Raw genomic sequence first — 25,445 nt, 5'->3', positions numbered from 1 at the left:
ACACATTCCATATTTGTAGTTATTTCGTCAGTGGTTTACTTTATCACATTAAATACCTTTAATTTGAGAGTGATCGATGGCTGATCATCCGGTTTCCACTTCCAAGTGATGCCCTTCTTTTGTTATTAACTAATTGGTGTTTTGTTCTATTATTAGAGTTGGCTCCTGCTCCTGGTTTACCTCTCTGCCCGAACCAGGAAGTTCCTTATATGGAGAAATGGAGGCATGGGTTATGGTAATTAACACTTGAATTAACACTAGAATGGTTCAGATTTATCAACATACATACTCAGGAACAAATGTCGCTGGTACACGTGTCATGAATCCGGTGCTGACTTTGCGTAGCAAGGTTCGTTTTGGTGTCAAAATATGGCAGGGGAAATACGTTCTCACCAGTACTAGAGCACCACAAAACTGTGTCCGACTGCTCTATCTTTAGTTGCGTGCTCCTCAAAGACAGCAGTTTGTGTGTGCAGAGACTGAAAATCTGTGATATTTAAATGTGCACTGTCTAATTTTTTCTATTGTCATCCATGATTGAATGAGTCCCGTAATCTGGCCCCAGCTTAACCACCTGGTGGCTCCTGACCTTTTGCTTCCAGTGTAAGAGTGGGGGGAATGAGGACTTTGAGAGGCTGAAAGAATAACAATACATTTGCAGTTCATCTAATATAGTGGGTGTCATGCTAGCTTTAAGATTTCCTATTTGTTGATATCGATGCTCCTTCTCGGGGGTCACTTGTATGTCGACAGCGCACGCCAAAGGTGAAATAAATGTTCCCTGCTCAAGTCTAGAATGAAAAAACACATGATGTATATTACCGTGGGTTCATTGCTGTTTATTTTGCAACGTAGAAGATTCAGGGATACAAAACAGACCACACACTGAACAAAAACTTGCAGAAAACCACAATGTACCCAACTCCAAGACACAATGTGAAGCAAACATTAACAGGCAATAGTAGTTTAAGATACCCCTCCAAGATTAACAGAGGGACTAAGCTAGTTTGTTGGACTGAAGCAAGGATTTTATATGTAGAAGTTTGAAAAAAATGTTCCAAGTAATTCAGCTGGGGGAGGGCACATACTTAACAAAATATAGTATCCACATGAGATTTGGTCTCAAGTATCCAAAGCGGTAGCGTTACCGTACCTAATCATGCTTCTGAATGAGATATTTACAGTTAACATGTAAAATGATGGCCCCACTCAAAACATTAACCGCCCCCCCCCCCAAAAAATGTAACCCAGACCTCAAGTCATGATTTGAATTTTGATTTGAACAAGTGAAGTACTTTGGGTGGCTGGGAGAATATTCTTTGATAGCAGTGTACCAAACACTTGACAAGAGAACACCACCAGACATTTGAAGATCTGGCAAGGTGCTTAAAGAGTCTTTAATCCATACTTGGCCAACTTCTTTATTGGTGGCTCGATCCAGATGTGACCTCTTCGTCATCAGGTGGACAGTCAATGAAGTCGGCCAACATGGAGGCCATAGCTTCATCATCAACCTGACAGATAGAAACAGTCAGGAGACATGCAGAGGAGAGGGAGAGAAAATGAAAAAGTGACTTACATTCAAATTTGCCGCACTGCAGAAAATCCAAAACGATTTTGAGTTAAGAGGGAAACCAGCGATTTGCATGAATGTTTGTTTTTATATACTTCACGTTGAGGATATATCAACAATCTTCAAATTGAGTTTCAAACATTGCTGTTCCAAAGTAATGTTTATAAATACTTTTCATCATGGCAGGAAGTGCACAGGACCTTAGACGGTGTAATCGCTTCTCTACAAGATAGTCACAAGAACGATTCCATCTCTATCCAAATGATATCTCAGAATAAGGTCACAATTAAGTTGAGCATAATTATTAATGCGCTTCACAGACAAGCGCACATATTTGCGGGTGGGGTTTTGAATGCCTGACAACAATCAACTTGAGAGATCATCTGGATAAAGATCTAAACAATCTTTTTCCTTTTAAGCAGCAGCCAATATGTGTTGTTAAGAATGTACTATATATGCCCTAGTATAATAATAATAATAATAATAATAATAATAATAATAATAAATAACAATAATAACAACAATAATAATAATAATACACAGTAATTATTAAAGCTGCCTAAACGCCATCTACTGGGAAGACCTAATGGGTTAGGAATGCTCTCAAACTCTCCTATTCTTGAGCTGCTTTCACACATGCACTCCAGACAATGTCTGGATAATTTCCAGACCTGATTAGAGGACCTGCCTGGGGAGAATAGGCAAGAGACAGGACGTGACACAATGACGCTGCAGAGTTTTACAGCACACCCAAGATGGTGGACGAGGCAACAGACATATCACAGAGTTTTACAGCACACCCAAGCTGGTGGATGAGGCAACAGACATATCATTAGTTGGACTTTTTTCTTTGGTTGATGCTCAATATACAGTAGGAGCCACTTAAAGAGGGCTCTTCCAGCTGGTTGACAGCGGAATTGCAACCAGCTTCCAGCTAACCACCAGGCGGCTCCCAATCGGCTGGAATTCCCCCTCCTTCTCATGTGTCCTGACAGGGCGTGTTTAATTTAGACTGTAAACACGGCCATTTATTCAACTGCAGTGTGTCACCATGAGATGGCGTAAACATCACAAAAAACACAATCACATTCCCGAGAGAGATTTCAGATGTTCACCCCTAACCCTAACTCATTACCTGAGATATTGTCCTTTGAACCCTGACCAGAGGTCATCTTTGAATGAAAACAGATGCTTAATTTTAATCTACATTTTGCACAGCTTTTTAATTTCAAAATGGGAGCTTTTTTAATTTTTATTCACATTTTTAAAATTACAAAGTTCAATAGCTTTGTAATGTATAGCATCATGGTATGGAGTTCTTTTCAGCAGCAGGGACTGGCAATATGGTCAAGGATGGTTGGAAAGCTACTACTCTCAGCCAGAAATCTTCAAACTGGGGAATGATTTGCATTTCTCTTTCAGCAGGAACAACCCTAAGCACATGACCATACCAATGCTGGAAGTGGTTAAAACATTGAAAATGGATATCAATGAACCCCATTGAATGTCTGTGGCAAGGCCTCAAAATTGCTATCTACCACCACTCTAAGTTGTTTATCTGAGCCCAATTGTGCGGTTTCAACTGTCTTCACGGCAACTGGGCTTTATTGCCTTGCGTTATTGGTCTTTTTTTAGCCACCAGCAAGCTGGTGTGGGATATTAGGTATTCTAGGCTTTAGCTTTAATTCTTAAGAATGTGGTATTTTCCTTTAATACACTTGAATACACTGTAGTTAGTCCAATGTCTCATTTCAGGGAATAAGAAATATTAAAGTGCATACATTTGTTGGGCAATTGGGACAGTTCAAAAAAAGTATGAAAATATCAATATATGGATGGAACAGGAACATTTAATGTTAATTTCTAACCTGAATGAGAAGAAAACAAAACCAGATGGGTGAGGGAAACGTCTCACCTTTTTCTTCTCTGTGCCTTTTCCAGCCTCCTCCTCCGTCTGCTCATCTCTCTTCCTTTTCACCCCCTTCCCATCTTCACCGCTCCCAGTTCCTCCTGCTTGACCTTCTTTTGGTTCTAGTTCTGCTGCCCCCTCTACGTCCACTCCCTGCTCCCCGTCTGTCCCCACAGCAGCACCCTGGCTCTGCCCCGCTAGGCCCTCTTCATTTTTGAGGGTGCTGCTTTGCTCTGGTTCAGCTCTAGGTCGCTCCTCTTGTTGGTTTGACTGCTTTCCTTCACAGGCTGTCTCATCCTGTGTGGCCTCGGACTCTCGCTCCTATTAAGAAAAAGGTATCACGTCAAGTTGGTTTCCAGCATCGAGCGTTTTGAGTCTCCAAAATGTTATGTGGTATTCACTACGAAATTGTGATACATACTGTAAGTAGCGCATCTCTAGATACCCTTTGGGAGTTTAGTAGTTTGGGAAATTTTAGCTTTTTGTCGACCCAGATTGAGGTGAGAATGTCAGTTTCATCCCTGTATGTCAGTGCATGAGTGCAGAAGTGTTCTCCTTCAAAATCAGGGAAATATACCCTCAAGCACCTCTAATTTATATACATCCAAGTAATCGTCTTCATGACGAGTGAAAATAAAGGTGTAAATCTTTGATCTGAATAGTTTTAAATGCATATGCAACTCATTATATCCAATGTATGAAAAGTAATGTGTATAGAAAAGAAATTGAGGTGAGAATGTCAGTTTCATCCCTGTATGTCCAGTACTGAGATAGCCACGGCCTGTATAATAATTATTATGTCGGTGGGTGAGTGCAGAAGTGTTCAACTAGCCTTCCTCCTTCAAAATCAGGGAAATACATCTTCAAGCATCTCAAATTTATATACATCCATCCAAGATACCTCTTGTTTTACGCCTGGAGCTGCTTCGTCCAAGGAGTTTTGCTTTGCACTGTTGGCCCCCTGCTCCCACTGCTCTTCTTCATCTTGCTGCGTTCCAGCCCCTGCTTCGTCTACTTCTGCGCTACCCTGCTCCCCCTCCTCCAGGCCTCCGCCTGTGACGCACAGGATCTGAGGCATGGTGGGGTCATACATCCTCTCGCTCTCGTCCTCCCTGGGCTCTTCCAAGACGCCGATGCTCTCTACCTCCTGCACTTTGGCACCTTCCTCCCCCCCAAACGCCACCGTATTGGCCTGGACTTCCTCTATGCCACCCTCTGGCTCTCCCTCTGCTATGGATGCCCCCTCAACCCCCTCAACCCCCTCCACCCCTGCCACCCCTCCCCTCCCATCATCCATCCCCTCGAGTGGAGGCAAGTCTCCGTCTTGCTGTTCCTCTTCCTCGTCTTCCTCCTCCAGCTCCTCACCCTCCTCGTAGTCCTCAAACTCCTCCCCGTCGTAGAAGTCTTCCTCTGGGAAGTCACTGCCTTCCTCCTCCTCCTCCTCTTCTTCTTCTTCCATCCCTTCTTCCTCCTCTTCCTCTTCCTCCTCACCCAGCTCATCTTCATCTTCCATGTCCTCTTCCTCATCATCAGAGCTGTTGATGTTGATCACAGCAGAGTCCTGGGTTCCGGCAGGCGGTGCTGAGTGTGGATGGTGGTGTGGATGCAGGTGTCTACCCTGCTGGGCCATCTGATTATGGAACTGCTGCATTGGCAGCGCCATGGCACCTGGCTGGCTAGGTGTGGGGGGCTGCATCAACATCTGTTGCAGCTGAGCGCCCCCTGGCAGCGGCTCCCCCAGGCCGCTGGTGGGGACCGCAAGGCTGGCTGAGCTCAGCGAAGGCACCAAGGAAACCAGAGAGACAGTGGACGGGGGGAAAGAGTTCACGGAGGTGTTGTTTCCTGATGTGGGGAGGAGGGAGGAGTTAGAAGGGAGCTCGTTAGGAAGCTCGTTGGGGAGCAATGTGCCATCAATGGTCGCTGTGACCGTCATGGTGGCGACACAGCTCTCCCCTCCAGGTAACGGGACTCCGCCTCCCCCCGGCGCAACAGAGGCCAGGTTCTGTGCAGTGTTTGCTGCCGCTGCTGTGTCCTCCTGCTGGGTCTCTGCATGTAGCATCCCCGGGGGAACAATCACCACGCTGTCGTCCGAGTCGCTGGCCAGGGAGATCTCCACGTCCTCCACCTCCTCTTTATCGTAGCGCACAAACACAGGCCGCTGGCCCTCTGGAGGCCCCAGGCCACCTAGGTCCTGCTGGTGATGGGCATGGGGCGATAGGAGCATGTCAGCTTGTGTTGGAGCCTGGCCAGGCAGTGAGGGAACTATGGAGAGGTGGTTCTCCAGAGAGCCAAGCAGGGCTGCTGGGCCCAGGCCAACGGCGTGACGGGTCGGAAAGGCAGGCCCGGGTGGAGGTCCCCCCAACAAGGTAGGGAGAGTCAGTCCCGAGGGGGGTCCCTGAGCCTGGGGGATGACGTGGGCAGCAGAGGTGGGTTTCAGAGTGAGTGAGGGCAAAGGGAGGGAAATTGATGGTGTGCGTGGGTGAAGGAGGCAGTTGCAGATTGTCAGGGCCTCGCAGCAAAATGACGACACCTGCGAAGAGAAAGTGAGGAGGGTCTGAGTACCCTGAATACCATTATCATTCTAACTACAGCCATGTTTCACAACCATTTTTCTTCCGGGGCACACTTTTTTACAATTAATTAATAACACGGCACGCCACTATTCTTTTAACCACTAAAATATGTGTAACTGTACCGGAAGTGATGAATTACTGCCTTTGATCTTGGAACACGAGAGCTAATTCCCATTATTTATGTGTGGAATTTGAAAAATGTTCACTGCACACCTGATGAGCTTTTACGGGATTTTCGCTGTGGCACAGCAGTTGAAACACACTGAGGTTGAGATAATGTATTACCTTTTTCTTTTTTCCTCCACAGAATGAGACATGTGAAACTTTGAAAGATGACTTCTGAGAGAGATGGCAAGGCCCAGCCATGTGTGAGGTCTAGTGCATAGCCTTGCATGCATAGTCAATGCTCCAAAATAGGAATTAACTTTAATATTTACTACAAAATCATGAAATGCAATGCTGACACTGATATTTGAGTGGTAAATTGCTAGTCAATTGCATGCCGTCCCTATCTACAGTAACCATCACACTGAATGTCACAAGTGGGACTAACTTTTGGTTGGGGTATGTATCCACTAGGATGCAATAGGAAATATGAGGGCTCAGAATGAAATACAGTTGGGTATATATTATGTTTTCAAGTAACAAATGCATTTATACCATGCCTACTCAGTCTGTAAAATATCACTTCTTGTACATCAACCGTTCAAGAGGTGGCCTGAACCGTTGCACTCATGCCCTCTCACCTGAAGGTTGCGGTCCCTGCGCCCATGGCTCAGAATGGAGACAGCACAGCTGAGTGGTGGGGGCCATCGGGATGAAGGAACCATGACAAGGGCGAGCAGTAACCTGACAATCAGCAGCATCGGCATAAGGAATGATGATTAAATTACAACAACCTGGTACAATCACCAGGACCTTGTTGATGAACCTCGCAACTCCAGTTACATCTTGTCACATATTTGTTACACACGCCGTGCATGAAAACTGCTGTAGATATCCGGAACAACTGACTGGCCTTAGCTGTCCCACGGTAGGCATGTCACTGATAGCAAAATGGTCGAACGTAACTAGGAAATAAATACAAATCTCAACACACACACACACACACACAGGTAAATCATGTTTGCTAAATTTTCGACCTAGGCCTGATTAAAATGTTGGTTCCCATCAATTACAACTCTTCATGACACAACCTTGTTGAAGATTCAAGAGGTTTATTTGTCACATACATACGTTCATACATATATGCAGTGAAATGTCATTGCAATGCGCCCGGAGATTACGCACAATAAGTTCTAAACTGAACCCAATAGCTTGCCTAATTTCTACCTATCTAACTAACTGAAACTAACTGATTCCTAAAACGTAATGCAATTGGTGAATAATATAATATAAAATAAAATAAAATAAGACTAAGTAAATAAAAAATACATTTTTGCGAGTTCATTGCGAGCTTCCAGTTTTTCAAAATGGTGTTTTGGGGTTTTTTGTTTTAAGGCCTGCCTCATTGGACCGGATTTAGGCACAGTGAGAAGCAGCAGCAGTGTAAAGGCTCAGCGAAGTAGTTCTATCATTTAGAACAGAAGACCAGTTATAAAATGACGGGAACCAACATTTTAATGAGGTCTTGAAAAGTGAGTGAACATATCCTTTAATGCTCCTTACCTGTAGAGTTCTTTGCGGGACAGAGCACTGGCATACTGACCCCTGAAACCACCCCAAACATCAGCAGCGCCAATATCACTTGACTTTTGTTGCTGGAGGCGCACACATAGTGGAAGTACTATGTCATGGAGACGCTATGAGAGAGAGCGAGAGTAAAAACATTAATTCTGCACTCTGCTCGGCAAAATGAATTCCTGCAGTTTAGGACGATTACTTGCAAAACTATCCAGAAATGCAAAACAATGTTTAGTGTACAAATACGGTATTATGTTTGCAGGCAAATGTCAGATTTCGTATTCTCTAGCATGTTGACAATTTGAATTCATTTTGTTCCTGTTTATACTGTTATATACTGTACGGTGCTATTTTATTATTTCCAGCCAATGTCTCTCAGTTTGACAATATTTGCTCAATGGCCCAACTTCACTTTCACTTCACAGTTTTAACAGGTCTTACTCTTAAAGTTCTGGGCTTGCTTTAGTGTGAGACAGACATCAACTTTGGGATAAATTACATTTTCAGTTTGTACGTAAGTAAAGTTTATGTATCTGTCACTGCTCAAGACAGTCACAAAGTGCTTCACAAAAATAAATTTAATTAAATACAACTGGGCATATTTTGTCAAAATTATTTTTACTATTATTACTGTTTTGCATGTTTCCGTATTCAGTCAAATACACTACTGGTCAAAAATGTTAGAGCACCCCGATTATTCCTTTTTTATTTAACCACCATAATGCCAGTGAATAAATAATCTGTAATGGTACAAAGGTAAGCGGTAAACTGTCAGAGGCCCCTCCTTTAAAAAAAATGTATAGTTAGCAAAAACTGAATGTCAATTTCAGAGTTAAAAAAAAAAGAAAAAAAGCCCCCTTTCAGGATAAAAGTATTGGGTTAACAACTTACAGCTGTTCTGCAGCAGTTGAAGTTAATTAAGCCTTTAAAGTGGATGCAAACAATTCCTTCAGGTGTCCAAACTTCTGTTGATTTCTTACAAACCCTCTAAAAAGCAAACTGATAATAAAATAGCCTAAACTGGTCTTGAAGCAAAAACAAAAGAGAGATAGAAATACACAAAAAAGATTTATGCCTCAGAAACTGGGATATTACATAGAACAAGATATTATTAAGAAACAAACAAGGAAAGGGGTCACCATTTGCATGTGTTCGTTTTTAACAGAATTTCTGGTTTAGTTTGCTGGTACAATTTAGAGAATAATAGAAGAAAGAGTAGGGCAAGAATAATGACTATATAAATTCTGAAGAGGTGTTGGGTGGGAAGGAGTAGCGCACGCTCTCTGGATCTCCACATTTGTTCCCGACATGTGACAAATGTGGCCGGTAGGAGTGGACACTTCTCATCCTGCATTCTGGCACTTATACAAATTAAATTAGTCTGTTCAACAGGAGATCTAATCTTTTGGGGAACAAATGAACCCCTATATGAGTCTTTGAAGCAATACCAGAGATAAATAGCATTAAAGCTATCTGAACCTATGGGGCGCTGAAAAAGAACAAAATAAGGTGGGCATTTTAGGGTGAGCGTCAGGTCTGCATGAACCAACCAAAGCACAGATAAATTAAAATAATAAATAAAGGTGGTGAAAAGCAATAAAAAACAACTAAGAAACTAAGAATTACACCCAGAAAAAGGGTTAGGGTTAGGGTTACAAACAGGAAGTCTGTACCCTAGCGAAGAAGAGTTAAGGGAACGATGTGAAAGTTTAGGGGGCAAGCTGGTGGGAAATATATTTAATCTGAGTAATGGAAGAACTTTTAAAACAAAGCCAAAAGTAATAAAACAGCAATAGGATATCACAAACATGACAAGGAACAAATTAGGGGGAGGGAGAGGGAGAAAGTGATGAAAGTGGCAGAGGATCTGGAAAATGGTGAAGAAGGGAACAGACAATATTTTGGAGAAGAAGAGGAATGTAAACAAGAGGCAAAAACAACTCAACTCAGAGAGGCGGAGATGGAATTAAACAAAACCTTCACACACGTGTGACCTCGAGAGGCATATTGAAGACAGCAAAGAATGTACGACAAAATAGACAGAGAAGGGAGGAGGAAGTGAGGCAGCTGACACATTTACTGCTAACATTAGATATGGGAGCAGAGGAAGCGGAATGAGAAAAAGGAGTGGTTTATGCAACATTGGTCCTGACAAGCCCGCCCAGAGATTTAGGCTTGCCTGCCTCAAGACACCAGCTCCCCCTGCTGGCGAAGGAACAAAATCTCAATTATATTCGATGGGGATCCATGGATTTGGAAGGATTGGCCCAACGCCTACACAGCATTCTAGCAGGAGCCAGCCAGTGGATAACGTTGTTTGAAGACAAGACAGTGGGTGTACTACTGGCCATTGGAGATATGAAAGCGCTACTGGGAAAAACTCTTTGAAAGCTGGAAATGGAAGAACTTCTACAGGCTTCTGGTTGTGGTAGCCATCCCCGTAATCACCTATGGATGGGACAAAGAGCGAACTACCCAAACCGTATCAACCCCGATGTCATTACCACCACCCCATTAAAAGACATGGGAAGCCCACAAGCCTATGTTCATATCACCAGGAGAGAGTAGATCAAACAGACAGGAACAGACCCAGACATGGAGGCGTCCAACCAGGCTACTCTCCGTGGAAGGGTAATAGATGAACTGCCAACACAAGCCCAGAGCCGGATGAACGAGGTGGGAGGGCTATACAAACCCCACAATTCACGGATCACGTAGTACATGCAGTGACAGAATATAGAAATCTCCAACAGAAGCTGAAGCAACAAGATGAGGAGAATGCAGAAGCTCACTCACCAGCAACTTACAGCAGAAAAAAAGAGAAATCAGAACCCCAATCCCCAGCAAGCTCCTCAGGTCACTGCCCGCAACTATTTAATCCACCGGTATATAGTCATAGTCATAGTCATAGTATAACAACCAGGGGGGACCAACAGATATTCCCACCAACAACAAGAGGCCGAGGTAGACCCTACACCTACCAGGGAGCAGAAATCCAACCAAGATGTTGGGGGTGTGGACAGACAGGACATACCAGGAGGAATGGCAGGATTAATCCATGGGAAAACGATGCACTTGGACAATATCAGTGCCAACAGCAACAAGGACAATCAAGCGCCCCGCACACAGGCCCCATCAACCCCTGGCGAGGGCTGCAAAATGGATACTAGGGATGCCGCTAGGGTCCAAAGGGAGGTCATCAGTTTGCTATCACAACAACGAGCTCTGATGAAGAACTAATGCTGCAGGTTCACTTGGCAGAAAAACCCATACAGGCAATGGCAGACTCGGGAGCTGCATACACCTGTGTGGGACCTAATGTTGCCACACACCTCCCCAGATCGGGACAATTTGTCAAGACCGTAGGACTTACAGGGACAAAGCAGCTGATACCAACCTCCAGACCAGTTCCTTTAAGATATAAAGATAAGACTATCACCTTTCCTGTACTGATATCCAACCAAACACCTTTGAACCTTCTCGGAAGAGATTTTCTATGTAAACTGGGCTGTACTATTCTATGTATCTCTCAAGGTTTTCTAGTAGATACGCAGCATTTTATGGGAGGTATAATGGCTATAAGAAAAGTTAAAGAGAACATTGTGTATTGGTTGGGGAACATTCATCAACAATTTTCTGAATAAATACATAAATGGGACAGGTTTATACAAGCAAATCTCCCTCTAGCATTACCTCCAAGTAATCTTCTTCACGGCACTCGGTATTTATTGTATTTCAAGAATGTAGGCGAGGGCCAACCAGAACTGCTGTTACCAACCAACCCAAGGAGGTACAGCTAGTGACCAACTCCATTATAATGTGTAAACAAGGAGCAGCCATGGTGGTAGTGAATTCTTAGTTGACGAAGAAATTGCACATCAAGAATGGTAGTCCACACATTACTATTTATGTAAGCCCAAGATACGAACCGAAACATTTGGGCCCAATGAAAAAAGAAGCCTCCCAGGCGACATATAACACAACTTAGAATAAACTAATTTGGTACGGCGTGGATGGAAATTATATCAAGATAATGATTTCTGCATCAGGCTCAATACAACCCCAAGTGAGGCATCCACAAGCCTCTGAATGTTCAAACCAAACCTTGAATTTGAAAGACAAAATGATGGCTTCTGTGCCTGCAAACCTATGGTCACAACATGACACGGACGTAGGATTAACCCGCTGAAATCAAGCTAAAACAGGCTGTAGGCCACTATGGAAAATGCAGTACCCCCTTAAACAACAAGCTGAGAAAGGAATTTCTAAAACAATATCAGGATTTTTGAAAGCTGAAGTGCTTATACCTGAACCCCACCCCGTTAGCAACACCCCTATACTACCAGTCCTCAAAGCAGAAAAAGAAAAGTACCGATTAGGACATGACCTAAGAGCAGTAACTTAAGTAGTAGAAAAGTATCAATCAGAAGTACCAAACTCACACACACCGCTTTCAAATGTTCCCCGGGATGCCAAATGCTTTACAGAAATTGATCTTTGTTCAGCATTCTTCTAGTGTGCCCCTTAGCCTTTCAAGGAGACATCTATTTGCATTCACATATAGCAACCTGTCCTATACATACACAAAGGTGCCCCAAGGCTTTAAGCATAGCCCCCACATTTTTAACAAAGCATTGACAGAAGATTTTGAGGATCTGTCTGATGAATCACAAATACAGCAATACAGTACATGTCGATTATATCATTACATGTAGATGACATGTAGAATATATAATATATTATATTGTATAGATACATGTAGATTATTTCATCTTGTGTTCATTAGACCTGGAAACATGCCACACAGACTAAAGCTCTGTTGATTAGTTTGGCACAACAAGGCCATAAAGCTTCGTTGAAAAAATTACAATATTGCCAGGACAAGGTAGAACATCTAGGAAGACTAGAAAAGGGACATAAACAAGTATCTCCCTCTCAGTTGGAAGGAATCTCCAAAGACCATGCACAGTAAGGGACATGATGACCTTTTTGGGAGTGACAGGGGTAGTTCAGACTGGATAGAGAATTATTCTACTATGGTAGCCCCATTAACCAAGCTGCTATACTTACCAAGCTTTATTTATAAAGCACATTTCATACCAGGGCAACACAATGTGCTTCAGAGAAATACAATCAAAGAAAATATATAAATCGTCTGTGCAACCACAAGAACAGTCAAAATAAACAACTCTCACAGCATACACAACACACGCCTCACAAGTGAACAGCAAGGTTTTTAACCTGCTTGTAAAAGTGTTCAGTGTGGGGGCCTCAGGTCATCATTCCATCTACTTGGGGCATAGATACAGAAGGCAGCCTCCCATGCTTTAGAGCAGGGGTGGCCAACCAGTCAGAGACTAAGAGCCACTTTTTTAACTGTGTTACTGCAAAGAGCCACATCATACACATGGGCACACATGAACACCACCCCAGCCCTTCCTCACACACACACACACACACACACACTCACACAGACCTCTGCTCAGCCAGATTTATTGTAAATGTCACACACCAACATGACAATGACAGAAATTGACTCCTAGCCCCCGCAACCCGACTAAGGATAATCGTTTGAAGATGGATGGATGGATTACTAAGACCACAGGCCAGTTAGTTACTGTCTCACACACACAAACTCTCAGTTCAACCAAGTCCACAAACAAAAATATAACATTGTGTGCACTGTCTCACACACATGAACTCTCAGTTCAAAAAGTACTGTTGTTTATTTATTCATAGAGGGAGGAATTGGACTTCGAGTTTAATGATAAGGATGTATTTTTTTCATGTTGGGTCAATTTATTCAATAGTGTCCCTTAAACCCTAACCTTTAAGAATCAGTTTTGGCTCTTGCCTACCATACACGATCCGGTGCTTTGGCCATCCACATATACCTGGGACTAGAAAATGTGTGGTTACGAGGATCGAACCCGCTATCGGATCTCGAGTTCAAAGCCGCTACCATTGAGCCAGGACTCCTAAATGAAAGTACTGCGTTTCCGCGGTATGCCTCTCACTTCAACCAAGTCCACAAACAAAAATATAATAATTAACAATAGCGTTTTTCTCTTACTATGCATGTTGCTTAGTGGGACTTCTGGCATTCCTTGTCTTGAACAATCCTCTTCAAATCTGGCTTGTATTCCGTTGTTGCCACTCGAAGCAATTCTTTCACATGGGTGTCAGGCAGAACAGATCGATGCTTTGATTTCACATGTTTTAGGCTAGAAAACAAAGACTCGCAGATGTATGTTGACCCAAACATTGACAGAATCTTAGGCGCAGCCCGTTTGACATTGGGGTATTTTTCCATTGGCGCACTTTTCCAGAACTCAATGGTCCCTTCCCTTAAAGCAGCTTTCAGTCGGTCCTCCTCACAAAAATCGATCATCTCCAACTCAGCCGTAGCCTCATCTGTGACGAGCGAGGCTTTCAAACAGTCCGTATCCGCATTAAATGGGTCGACGAGGAACGTAATCTGTGGCCTTTTCAGTTGTAGATCACGGAACCGGGTCACAAAGCTTTCGTGCAGGTTTTCAATCAGTGTTGCATATCTGTCTCTTTTCTTTTTCAGGGCGGCGCTGGTGCCTTGCCCGCTGGCTTTTAGCAGAGTGGGAAAATGCGTTAAATCTCCCTTTTGAATATGCGTCTTGAACAGCTTCAGTTTGTTGACAAACTCAAACACACTTTGCACCAGGTCAGGCAGCATTTTTAACTTACCCTGCAGGGTCAGGCTCAGTCTGTCCAAGTGACACAGCAAGTCGACCAAAAAGGCCAGATCCATAATCCACTCCGAGAGCTCTGGATAGTCCTTGTCTTTCTCTTCCATGAACAGTTTCATGGCATCCAAAAGCTCAAAGAAGCGAGAGAGTACCTTGCCTTTTGACAGCCACCTCACAGTGCAGTGCAGCGGCAGGTCACCTGGAAGCCCTTGGTCCAGCTCAGCGATAAGATTCCTGAATTGCCTGTGGTTAAGCGCATGTGTGCGGATGTAGTTGACGATTTCCATCACAGGCTTCATGACGTTGTCTAAATTCAATGATTTAGACACGAGTTGCTCCCTGTGGATGATGCAGTGGAAATTCCAAAACTCGGGAAATGTTTGGTCAGCTTTGCACAGCCCCACAAGCCCATTCACAGATCCGATCATGGCTGGCGCTCCATCCGTGGCTATTGCAGTTAGTTTCTGTATGGGTAGATTTGCTTTCGTAAATGCAGCCATCATTGTTTCTTTCACATCTATGCCACGGGTTCTGTCTTTTAATGGCACAATATCACACAATCGTTTGACACAGACCGTACAAATATTGCCAACTGAGGCTTGTCTTGTATGTCACAACTTTCATCCAATGCGACACTGAAATACTCACATGCTTGAAGGTCAGAGTGCAACTGTGATTCAAAAGCCGGGTTAATGTCCGATATTCTGCGTTCAACAGTGTGGCGGGACAGTTGGATGTCTGATACACTTCGTTTTAGTTTGTGGTCTTCAGGAGACAAGATTTCAACAGCGTCACTGAGGCATTTTTTAAAGAAGTCCCCTTCATTTAGCCTGTGCAATGTTCCAAGCCAGTTGATATGATGCAAGCGTTACGGTCTCTGAGTGCTTCGTAAATTTTGGAAAAACTGTATTTGCTTTTCTGCCTGACTTTTCAAAGTGACCAACTTGTGCTTGCGAAGTTCAGTCCCTTTTGGAAATTCCTGGTCGATGTCAGCATGGAGTGAGCTGAAGTGGCGCTGAAGATTTGAAGTTTTGAAATGCGCTAATGACGCCTGACATATAAGGCAGAATGGCTTGCCATTACGTTCAACAAAAAAATATAAACTCTCCCACTCTGTCAAAAACGTCCTGTGTTCATCTTCATATTTTCGTTTTGCTGTGCTTTTTCTCCCTGCCATTATGAGAGCGAACTTGACACATTGTTTACTACTGAAATGATCTCACTGTCCGGTCGCGACCGTAGAAATCAGTGTTGCCAGATTGTCCCCCCTCCAGCCTTCACAGTTCTCCATCGGGGATGTTGGATACACAACGCAATTCACCGGCCGATCCATCTTATATGTTGACTACTAAACATTTCAATAGTGTTGAAAATAAACTTCCAAAGCTTTTCGAATCTTATTTGGTGTTTTATTAGTCCTAATGCCGCGTTACACGCGTTCCAGTCGCCTGGAATGCGTCTATACGTTGACTTTGTATGGAGGCGCGCCGCCCCGGCTCTTTTGGTGTAAACGCGGCATTAGGACTAATAAAACAGGCGTTAATGGGACATGACTTCTGCTGCTGTCCGCTTTGAGTAAATGAGGAAGTGAACCGCGGTGGAAAACGAGTGATACATCATAGCGATTTTATAATCATAATAGGGAATGAATGGCTGCGCTTTTTTTTTTCTGCGTTTTTGACGCTTGTCATGTGAAAGCCCCTTAAGAGCCGCATGAAACCAGCCAAAGAGCCGCATGAGGCTCGCGAGCCGCGCGTTAAAAGACCACTGCTTGTGGACCTGAGTGTTCTTGCTTGTTCGTATGTATTGAGTATTTTTTTTATATACTGAGGTGCAAGGCTATTTAGAGCTTTATTAAAGTAGCAGAATCTTAAAATCAATCCTAATTTAAACAGGGTCCAATATGTAATGTGTTCAAACCTTTTAGTCCCAGTGAGAACGCATGAGGCTGCATTTTGGATTTACTGTAGCCGCTGCACACTTGATTTCGGGAGGCGGGTGAATAGGCCATTACAATGGTCTAATATACTTGTTATAAATGCATGGATTAATTTTCTGCATTAATTTTCTGGAGTCTGCATTTTGTCAGAAAGCCTCATAATTTGTAAATACTATATAGATGTTAGAAAGCTGATTTTGTGATGTGATTGATTTGGCTCCTAAAATTTTGATCGCCGTCTATGATTACAACCAGATCTCTGGCTTCATTTTTGCTCTCCAGAGACAGAACTGAGATGAGCTGCAACTTTCTGTCTCATCTTTGCACCAAAGATGAGTACTTCTGTTTTATCTTTGTTCAGTTGTAAAAAGTTCTGTGACATCCATACATTAATATCATTAATACACTGAGTGAGGGAATGTATGGGGTGTAGGTCATCAGGAGATAGATATGTACAGTTGTGAATCATCTGCATAATTATGGTAATTTATTTTGTGTTTCTTTATAATATGTGCAAGTGGGAGCATATAGAGATTAAACAATAGTGGTCCAAGAATTGAACCTTGGGGTACTCCACATATAATATCCACTTTGTTCGAGGTAAATTCTCCAATGGACACAAAGAATTGCCTGTCCTGGAGGTAGGTTCTGAAGCAATTTAAAACTGGGCCAGATAGGCAGACCTATATTTGTAATCTCGCTAATTAAATATAATGGTCAACAGTGTCAAAGGCAGCACTGAGATCCAGGAACACAAGAACAGACAGTTTTTTAGCATCAGTGTTTATGTGCAAATAATTCACAACTTTAAGAAGTGCAGATTCTCTGCAATGGTGAGGTCGAAAATCAGATTGATAAATGTCTAAAAGGCTGTTTGATGTTAAGCTGAAGGTAAACTGTTTTTTCAAGTATTTTGCTGAGGAATGGCAGGTTGGAAATGGACTTTAAAGTTAGCAATAACTGTTGCATCAAGATGGCTCTTTTTCAGGAGTGGTTGAATGACAACTGTTTTAAATGCTGCAGAAAATATACCTGATTGAAGAGAGCCGTTTATAATTTCTAGTACATGTGCTAGGCAGTTAAAAACTGTTTTAAAAAATGTGGTAGGGAGAGGGTCCAGGCAGCAGGTGGAGGACTTGAGCTGACCAACAATAGCGTCTAGTTTTTTATGTCGAAATGGACAAAGTGAGACATGGCAGCAGTCATATTACTGGAGGGTAGGTTTATTTCTGGATGTTGAGGCAGGTGCAATGTTATCAATGATATTTTTTATTTTTTAATTGAAGTTGTTCACAGGAGGAGGAACGGTAACTCATTTATAGTTCTCTTTAAGGTTTCAATGGTATTATTGTTATTGTTCAATGGTATTATTGTTAAAGGTTTTAATTGTTTGGGTACCCCTCTGTTGTAAAGGGAAAGCAGACACATCAAAAAATATGCAACAGTGATCTGAAATAGCAACATCCATGACACAGGGTACAGTGTCATGGATGTTGCGATCAGTCCTTTTGATATGACAAAGTCCAGAGCATGCCCCTTATTATAGGTGGGTCCAGAAACATGCTGAGTGAGGTCAAATGCCTCTAATAGGCTAATGAAGTGTTGTGCATCTGGGTCTATTTGATTATCAACATAAATATTAAAATCACCTTAGACAATTATACAATCATAATCAGTGGAGACCTTGGACGGTAGTTCAGAGAATTCATCAAGAAAGCTACATTTAAATTTTGGTGGCCGATAGACAGTGATGATTAAAATCAGAGCACTGCAGTTTATAGATATAGTAAGGTGCTAAACTAAAAATGACTCATTAGTTAGTGACCTGACAATTAATAAAGCCATTTGTATTGTTCTAGGTGCAAGGCTTTGTGGGGGGCTGATAGTTGACCGAACCAGTAATAAATTGTTTAGATTCTGTTTGTTTATATTTATGTTCTGTTTGAACTGTTTGTTACAGGGAAGTTACGTGATTTGGGTCTATGGTTTATAATCACAGGAATTTGTAAAGCAGAGTGAGAGTCATTAATGTTAGTAGAGTGGATTGGACACACCAATCATCAGTAGTGAAGAGAGGATTTCAACATAAGTTCCTGTTCTAGATCAGACTGAATTTGTATCTTAATCAATGTGTAACCACTTTAAAATCTTTCTTTCGTGATTGTGCAAAGAACGATATCACTCTCAACTTTGGATATAATAACAAAGTAAGGCACAGTATGATAAATAAGTGAAACTGCTCTTTCCATTTGCTGAGCTTGGATGCCACCTAGCAGCCAACATTGGTGTTACCACAGGCCAAGATTTCAATATACAGTATGTGCAATTATTATCCATGCAGTTCAAAGACTTGACGATTTTCCTTCTTGCATCCAAAAGATTAATTTTTAGTATGTTTATGTTCTTGCATTCCAAAGATTCATTCACGTATGCATTTATATTCTTGCATTCCATGTGTGATTTCGTATTTTATTTCAAGATGTATTAGACAAACACGAACATATTAAGGTGATGAAGGATTGAAGGAGACTGGTTGTAAGATTCAGATCATAGAACAGGGTTTTGAACACCTCACGACGAAGAGGAAAGCCCGCCTCCACAGCAAACTAACAGAGAGCCTCGCACTAATACCCCGACCAATGGGAACCTTGGGAAAACCATGTTTTCCGAACCGCGACACAAACATCGCAGAGACCCTCAGGTACGCATTGTGCCTCTCATTTACATACAATCCCTCTCAGTCAATCTCTCCCTAATTTCATAGCAATCACTATTTCAATTTCCAGGATGTTTCTTTCTGTCTTAATGTGATTTAACTTACCCTTTTTTATATTATTTAACTCCATTATTATAAATAAACTATTTATACCATTATTTATCTGATGAATCGTTTAGGAATTTCTGAATGTAAAATAACTTGCTTCCCTGAGAGCTGAGGACCTTTGTCCCCACCTGTGCGGCCATAAACCAAATTAATTGTTCTTGTTTTTATACAAACTTGGTGGCGCCCAACTTAACTAAATTCTAAATATTATTTATAGGTCCATATCAGGCTACAAAAGAATGCCACGAGTGTGTTTGGCTGTTATATCTGCCAAAAGTGGCTACTTTGAGGAATCAAAAATGACATTTTGTTAAACAAAATGATTCCTTGATTTATTTTCATATTTTATCACCAATTGTTTAGTTTTTTCTATGCTTTAATATCAGAGTACATTGAGACATTAAACTGCGCAAATTTAAATAAAAAACGCAAAAATGGAGGGGTTCTAAAACTTTGCACTGGAGTATATTTTTTCAGTGGCCAGGTGCATTCGTTGTATCCCTAAAATCACTCAAATATTCTATCCATTTAGCATGTAACCAGTTTTGATAATAAACTGTTTAACTTACATTTTTTACAAACAAATAAAATAAATCTGACTGGATGTTCACAAGATGTACTCTCAATGTTTTAAACTCAGAAAAACACTAAGGTTTCATTTTATTTGATGACACGTAGGACAAAAATGGACATACCTTGTGGACATCTTCCTTTAGCAATGGGCCACTCATCAGTATGAGCTGTCGTAGAACTGTAAAGAAGAAACCTTGTCTTAAGATGCAGAGAAAAGTAGTTTCTGAACTTTGGAGAGTCTGGAACTTCTAAAAGTGCGAAAGTGAGTGAAACTTGACCATGTACAAATTCAATTGGGTGCGACATCAGTAAGTTTTGGAATTGATCACTCTCTCATGTCTAAAAATGTATGCAATTAAAAAAAATAAAAAATTGTACGTTGTTCTGTCATTTATCAAAGTCCATGTACAAATTCTAGCCATAAAATTATATTTTAAATGAAAAACAAATTCCTATATTTTATTTCAGAACATTCTTTTTATTTTTACAAAGTGGAAAAATTGTGGTTGGAAATACAGAATTTATGGTTCTATCAAACTTCATGAAACTTAAAATGTCACAATGTAGTGTAATTATATTTCTGGATTTGCAGAGGTCATCTCTTTTTGTGCTTTGGTTTAGGGGTATTTGTGTTACATACTGGTAACACAAAGGTCAGAACTGGTCATCTTGATGACCAGTACTGATCATATTTAATACAAATATATATATATATTATATATATATATAAATATATTTTTCTGTTACCCTGTTATGTCTATTTAGGGAATCCTTACTTCCATATCAACTTGTCTCCCTGTTTTTAATGTTAGGCATTTATGCGGATGTAATAAATGCATGTGGTTCTTCAAAACAAATTATTGTAAAGAATCTCTTTCCCGAAGCATTCCGGAATCCAGAGTTTTAGTAAGATTATAATTCTGAATTGTATCTAGTATCTTGTATCTAGCATGAAGACAAGGTGGAGAATTCTTGCACTGTCTTGTTCATTTTGTGAATCTTTTTTTTCTTTTAAGAAAAGAGGGTAGCACTCTCTGTGATGTTCTGACACCAGCCCCAATCAGCCTTAACATACTATGGTTATCATAAAAACTCAAATTTGGCACCTATTTGGTGGACATTGAGAAAAATAGCTGCCATGGCCCTCGGGGGCTCAAATGTACACCTCCAACATCACACACACAGCAAATGCAATGAGATCGAGAGGAGATGGCGCTTGCCGAAATGGCTTTTGGGTTTGGTTACCCTTCCAAATTGCTGGACATAAATTATGATTTATGTTCAGCTTTAACAAAACAAATGAATGGAAATGAAAAGAAAATCCATATTGCCATATAAACATTGCTCTGCCAGTAGGTTCACTAAATTCATACAAGGACAAACCTTTAAGGGCTAAGAGGCAAGTATCTTGGTTGGCCAGGATGTCTCCTTTCCTTTGGAGTGAGCGCCCGTTCTCATCTGCCGTGGCCAAGGGTTTCGTCCGACGTGGGCCAGGCTTGGATCCCAAAGCCACGCGGTCGCAGACAGTTGACTGACCTGTTCTCAGCTGGGGAAAGGATGGGCAGGGATAAAAATACCATCTGAATCTGATATCTTATCTTGAGAATGATCTGCCATCCAGAGCACATCTGGAGGTGGCTCTCAGAAAACGTCACCTAACTTCTTGCCGCTCTTTCAGAGGAAGAGGGGCCCGCAGAAGATAAGGGAAGAAAATCGTCGAAGATAACCCCTTCCCCTGCATACTGAGAGCCCATCACAATGCGGGCAGAACCAAGGAAATTATAAGGGGTGTAAAAGGGGCCTTGGAGGTGGCCAAAGTGTTCTTCAAATTAACATGCGTGTAAAGGGGCTGTATAGCTTCATTTTAGGGTTATACGATGAGTGAAACCCTAGGCATTGACCAGCGGGTGACTTTACCTTGACAGACTCTGCCCCTGGGGTGATGTCAGACAGCAGATGGCTGAAGAGGAGTTCAGAGTGGGTGGCACTTCCCTGCAGAACACCCGCAGAGGCTCCGCCGACTTGTATCCAGAGTTTTAAGGTTGTGTAGACCGACACCCGGACAGAGCTAACAAAATGGGGTAAAAAGAGACACGTCAGGAAGTTGTCATTCAACAAGGTGTGATCAATGAACAGCTGATGCAGGTAATTATGGCTACACACTCATGCCACACAGAAAATAACACACAAGGCATAAGTAAAGAGTTTAGGTTCACTTAAGCAATAAAAACAGGGCTCCAGACCACAACCAGTTTTGGACATAGCTAGAGAGATTGATAGAGTGCTATTGCTATTTGTAGACTGTTTTATTTAATATTTTAATCATCATCGTATATCATGTGAAACACTAGAGCTGCTTTTACATATGAACTTGGGACGGTCCGGAAAATCGGGTCTGGACATTGTTGCCCTTTCACACATGTAGCAAACAACCGGAGAGTGTCCGTGTCAGACGCATTTACACTATGTGGAAATACTCCGATTGGTTTAGACAACGGGCAGAGCCTGGGTGGAGCAGGAGGCAGGATGTGACTCAATGAGGCTGCAGAGTTTTAGCACACCCAAGATGGCGGACGAGGCTACCGACTTTTCTTTATTTGGCCTTGATACTCCATGTATTTGTCCACAGTATAAACAAAAGAGTGGAAAGGAATATAAAGGAAAGCAGAAAGAAGTACAAAGCAGCTACGTTCCGTTCACGAAGATCTGTACAAAGGTAAATAACTGGCACATGATAGAGACGTCATCAACATGTGACATGCCCGCTCGCTCGCTGTGAATGCTCAGCACAATGATTTGGACATTCGTGTTCACACTTACAGCTCGTCTAGGTAATGTCTGGATAATTTCAGGGTTGCAGTGCGCGTGTCTGATTGTTCGTTTCTTTTCTGTTTGAACATTTTTTTTTTTTTATTTAATGAGCATAAAGCTGTCCCTGCACCCGTTCAGCTGGTGGATAAAAAAGAAAAAGAGCGCACGGAGCGGTGCATGGACAAAGATCATTAACTTGTGGGCACAAAGAGGATGTACAGTGGGGCAAAAAAGTATTTAGTCAGCCACCAATTGTGCAAGTTCTCCCACTTAAAAAGATAAGAGAGGCCTGTTATTTTCATCATAGGTATACCTCAACTATGAGAGATAAAATGAGAAAAAAAAATCCAGAAAATCACATTGTCTGATTTTTAAAGAATTTATTTGCAAATTATGGTGGAAAATAAGTATTTGGTCAATAACAAAAGTTCATCTCAATACTTTGTTATATACCCTTTGTTTGCAATGACAGAGGTCAAAAATTTTCTGTAAGTCTTCACAAGGTTTTCACACACTGTTGTTAGTATTTTGGCCTATTCCTCCATGCAGATCTCCTCTAGAGCAGTGATGTTTTGGGGCTGTCGCTGGGCAACACGGACTTTCAACTCCCTCCAAAGATTTTCTATGGGGTTGAGATCTGGAGACTGGCTAGGCCCCTCCAGGACCTTGAAATGCTTCTTACGAAGCCACTCCTTCGTTGCCCGGGTGGTGTGTTTGGGATCATTGTGATGCTGAAAGACCCAGCCACGTTTCATCTTCAATGCCCTCGCTGATGGAAGGAGGTTTTCACTCAAAATCTCACGATACATGGCCCCATTCATTCTTTCCTTTACACGGATCAGTCGTCCTGGTGCCTTTGCAGAAAAACAGCCCCAAAGCATGATGTTTCCACCCCCATGCTTCACAGTAGGTATGGTGTTCTTTGGATGCAACTCAGCTTTCTTTCTCCTCCAAACACGACAAGTTGAGTTTTTACCAAAAAGTTCTATTTTGGTTTCATCTGACCATATGACATTCTCCCAATCCTCTTCTGGATCATCCAAATGCTCTCTAGCAAACTTCAGACGGGCCTGGACATGCACTGGCTTAAGCAGGGGGACACGTCTGGCACTGCAGGATTTGAGTCCCTGGCGGCGTAGTGTGTTACTGATGGTAGCCTTTGTTACTTTGGTCCCAGCTCTCTGCAGGTCATTCACTAGGTCCCGCGTGTGGTTCTGGGATGTTTGCTCACCGTTCTTGTGATCATTTTGACCCCACGGGGTGAGATCTTGCGTGGAGCCCCAGATTGAGGGAGATTATCAGTGGTCTTGTATGTCTTTCATTTTCTAATAACTGCTCCCACAGTTGATTTCTTCACAACAAGCTGCTTACCTATTGCAGATTCAGTCTTCCCAGCCTGGTGCAGGTCTACAATTTTGTTTCTGGGGTGCTTTGACAGCTCTTTGGTCTTGGCCATAGTGGAGTTTGGAGTGTGACTGTTTGAGGTTGTGGACAGGTGTCTTTTATACTGATAACGAGTTCAAACAGGTGCCATTAATACAGGTAATGAGTGGAGGACAGAGGAGCCTCTTAAAGAAAAAGTTACAGGTCTGTGAAAGCCAGAAATCTTGCTTGTTTGTAGGTGACCAAATACTTATTTTACCGAGGAATTTACCAATGAATTCATTAGAAATCGTACAATGTGATTTCCTGGATTCTTTCCCCCCATTCTGTCTCTCATAGTCGAAGTCTACCTATGATGAAAATTACAGGCCTCTCTCATCTTTTTAAGTGGGAGAACTTGCACAATTGGTGGCTGACTAAATACTTTTTTGCCCCACTGTATGTGACGGTCTGTAATGCTTTCGACACAGTGGCACCACTAAGAATATTACATTACATTACATTGCATTTAGCAGATGCTTTTATCCAAAGCGACTTACAATTATTCAAACACCGACGGCCGCAGCCATCAGGAGCAATTAGGGGTTAAGTGTCTTGCACAAGAAAAATCATAGGTTTTCATAAAATCATAAAATCACATGTGAAGAAACCAACACAATGGTTTACAGATGAGACCCGGGCACTTAAGAAATCCTGTGGAAACCTCTAGCTGGAAGTGTTTCGTCAGGCATGGGGCAATTTATCTATTTGAATTATTTGGGATTCAGAGTGCTCCACTCCACTGAGACAGCCCTCACTAAAGTGGTTAATGATCTTTTAATAACAATGGACACCTCATCAGTGGAACTATTACTCGACCTCGACCATTTGATACTGTTGATCATAACCTACTGCTAGATTGCCTTGTGCATTGGCATTAGTGGCTTGGCACTTTAATGGTTCATCTTTCAGAGAGGACACACTGTGTAATTCATGGCAATGTGACCTCTGAGATTTGCAATGTTACTTGTGGGGTCCTGCAGGGATCAGTACTTGGTCGTTTATTGTTTAGCATATGTTGCCACTTGGAGATATCATATGCAAATATGGTATTAGGTTTCATTGTTATGCTGATGACACCCAACTATACATGCCGTTAGAAGCTATTGGTATACTCGAGAGGCATGTCTGGTAATTTCTTGCTTCTCAGCGCTGAGAAAACTGAAATGTTCCCATGTCTAGTATAAAAAGCCTCCAGTTAGTACAAAACACTGCGGCAAGAATCTTGACCAGCACTAGAAAGTTTGACCATATTACACCAATACTGGCTACCTTGCATTTCTGCTCTGAGAGAGAGAGGGGGGGGGGGGGGGGGCAGGCTACTGCGAGCTACTTGGATCGGGGCAGTTGAGGACCACAATTATGGAGGCGTTTACCTGCAGCGCTCTGCTCCAGCAAATAAATTTCATACTGTCT

The 25,445-nt window shown here is 42.2% G+C and overlaps 1 protein-coding gene across 2 annotated transcripts in view; it reads right to left on the bottom strand.

The window, feature by feature from the left end:
* Positions 1–852: 852 nt before the first annotated feature.
* The window catches only part of pelp1 (proline, glutamate and leucine rich protein 1), a 42,779-nt gene continuing 18,186 nt past the window's right edge, over positions 853–25,445 (bottom strand). For both annotated transcript variants that reach the window (XM_080023672.1, XM_080023673.1), the window contains 8 exons: positions 21,714–21,864; positions 21,180–21,342; positions 19,919–19,974; positions 7,724–7,857; positions 6,802–6,904; positions 4,384–6,012; positions 3,489–3,803; positions 853–1,514 (listed from right to left, as the gene is read on the bottom strand). In XM_080023672.1, the coding sequence (XP_079879798.1) occupies positions 1,422–1,514; positions 3,489–3,803; positions 4,384–6,012; positions 6,802–6,904; positions 7,724–7,857; positions 19,919–19,974; positions 21,180–21,342; positions 21,714–21,864 (2,644 nt within the window). In that variant the 3' untranslated portion in view covers positions 853–1,421. The remainder of the gene's footprint in view (positions 1,515–3,488; positions 3,804–4,383; positions 6,013–6,801; positions 6,905–7,723; positions 7,858–19,918; positions 19,975–21,179; positions 21,343–21,713; positions 21,865–25,445) is intronic.

This window comes from Zeus faber (assembly GCF_960531495.2).
Source record: "Zeus faber genome assembly, chromosome: 22".
Taxonomy (NCBI): Eukaryota; Metazoa; Chordata; class Actinopteri; order Zeiformes; family Zeidae; genus Zeus; species Zeus faber.
The sequence above is the reverse complement of the archived record's forward strand: the minus strand, read 5'-3'. Positions and strand labels throughout refer to the sequence as shown.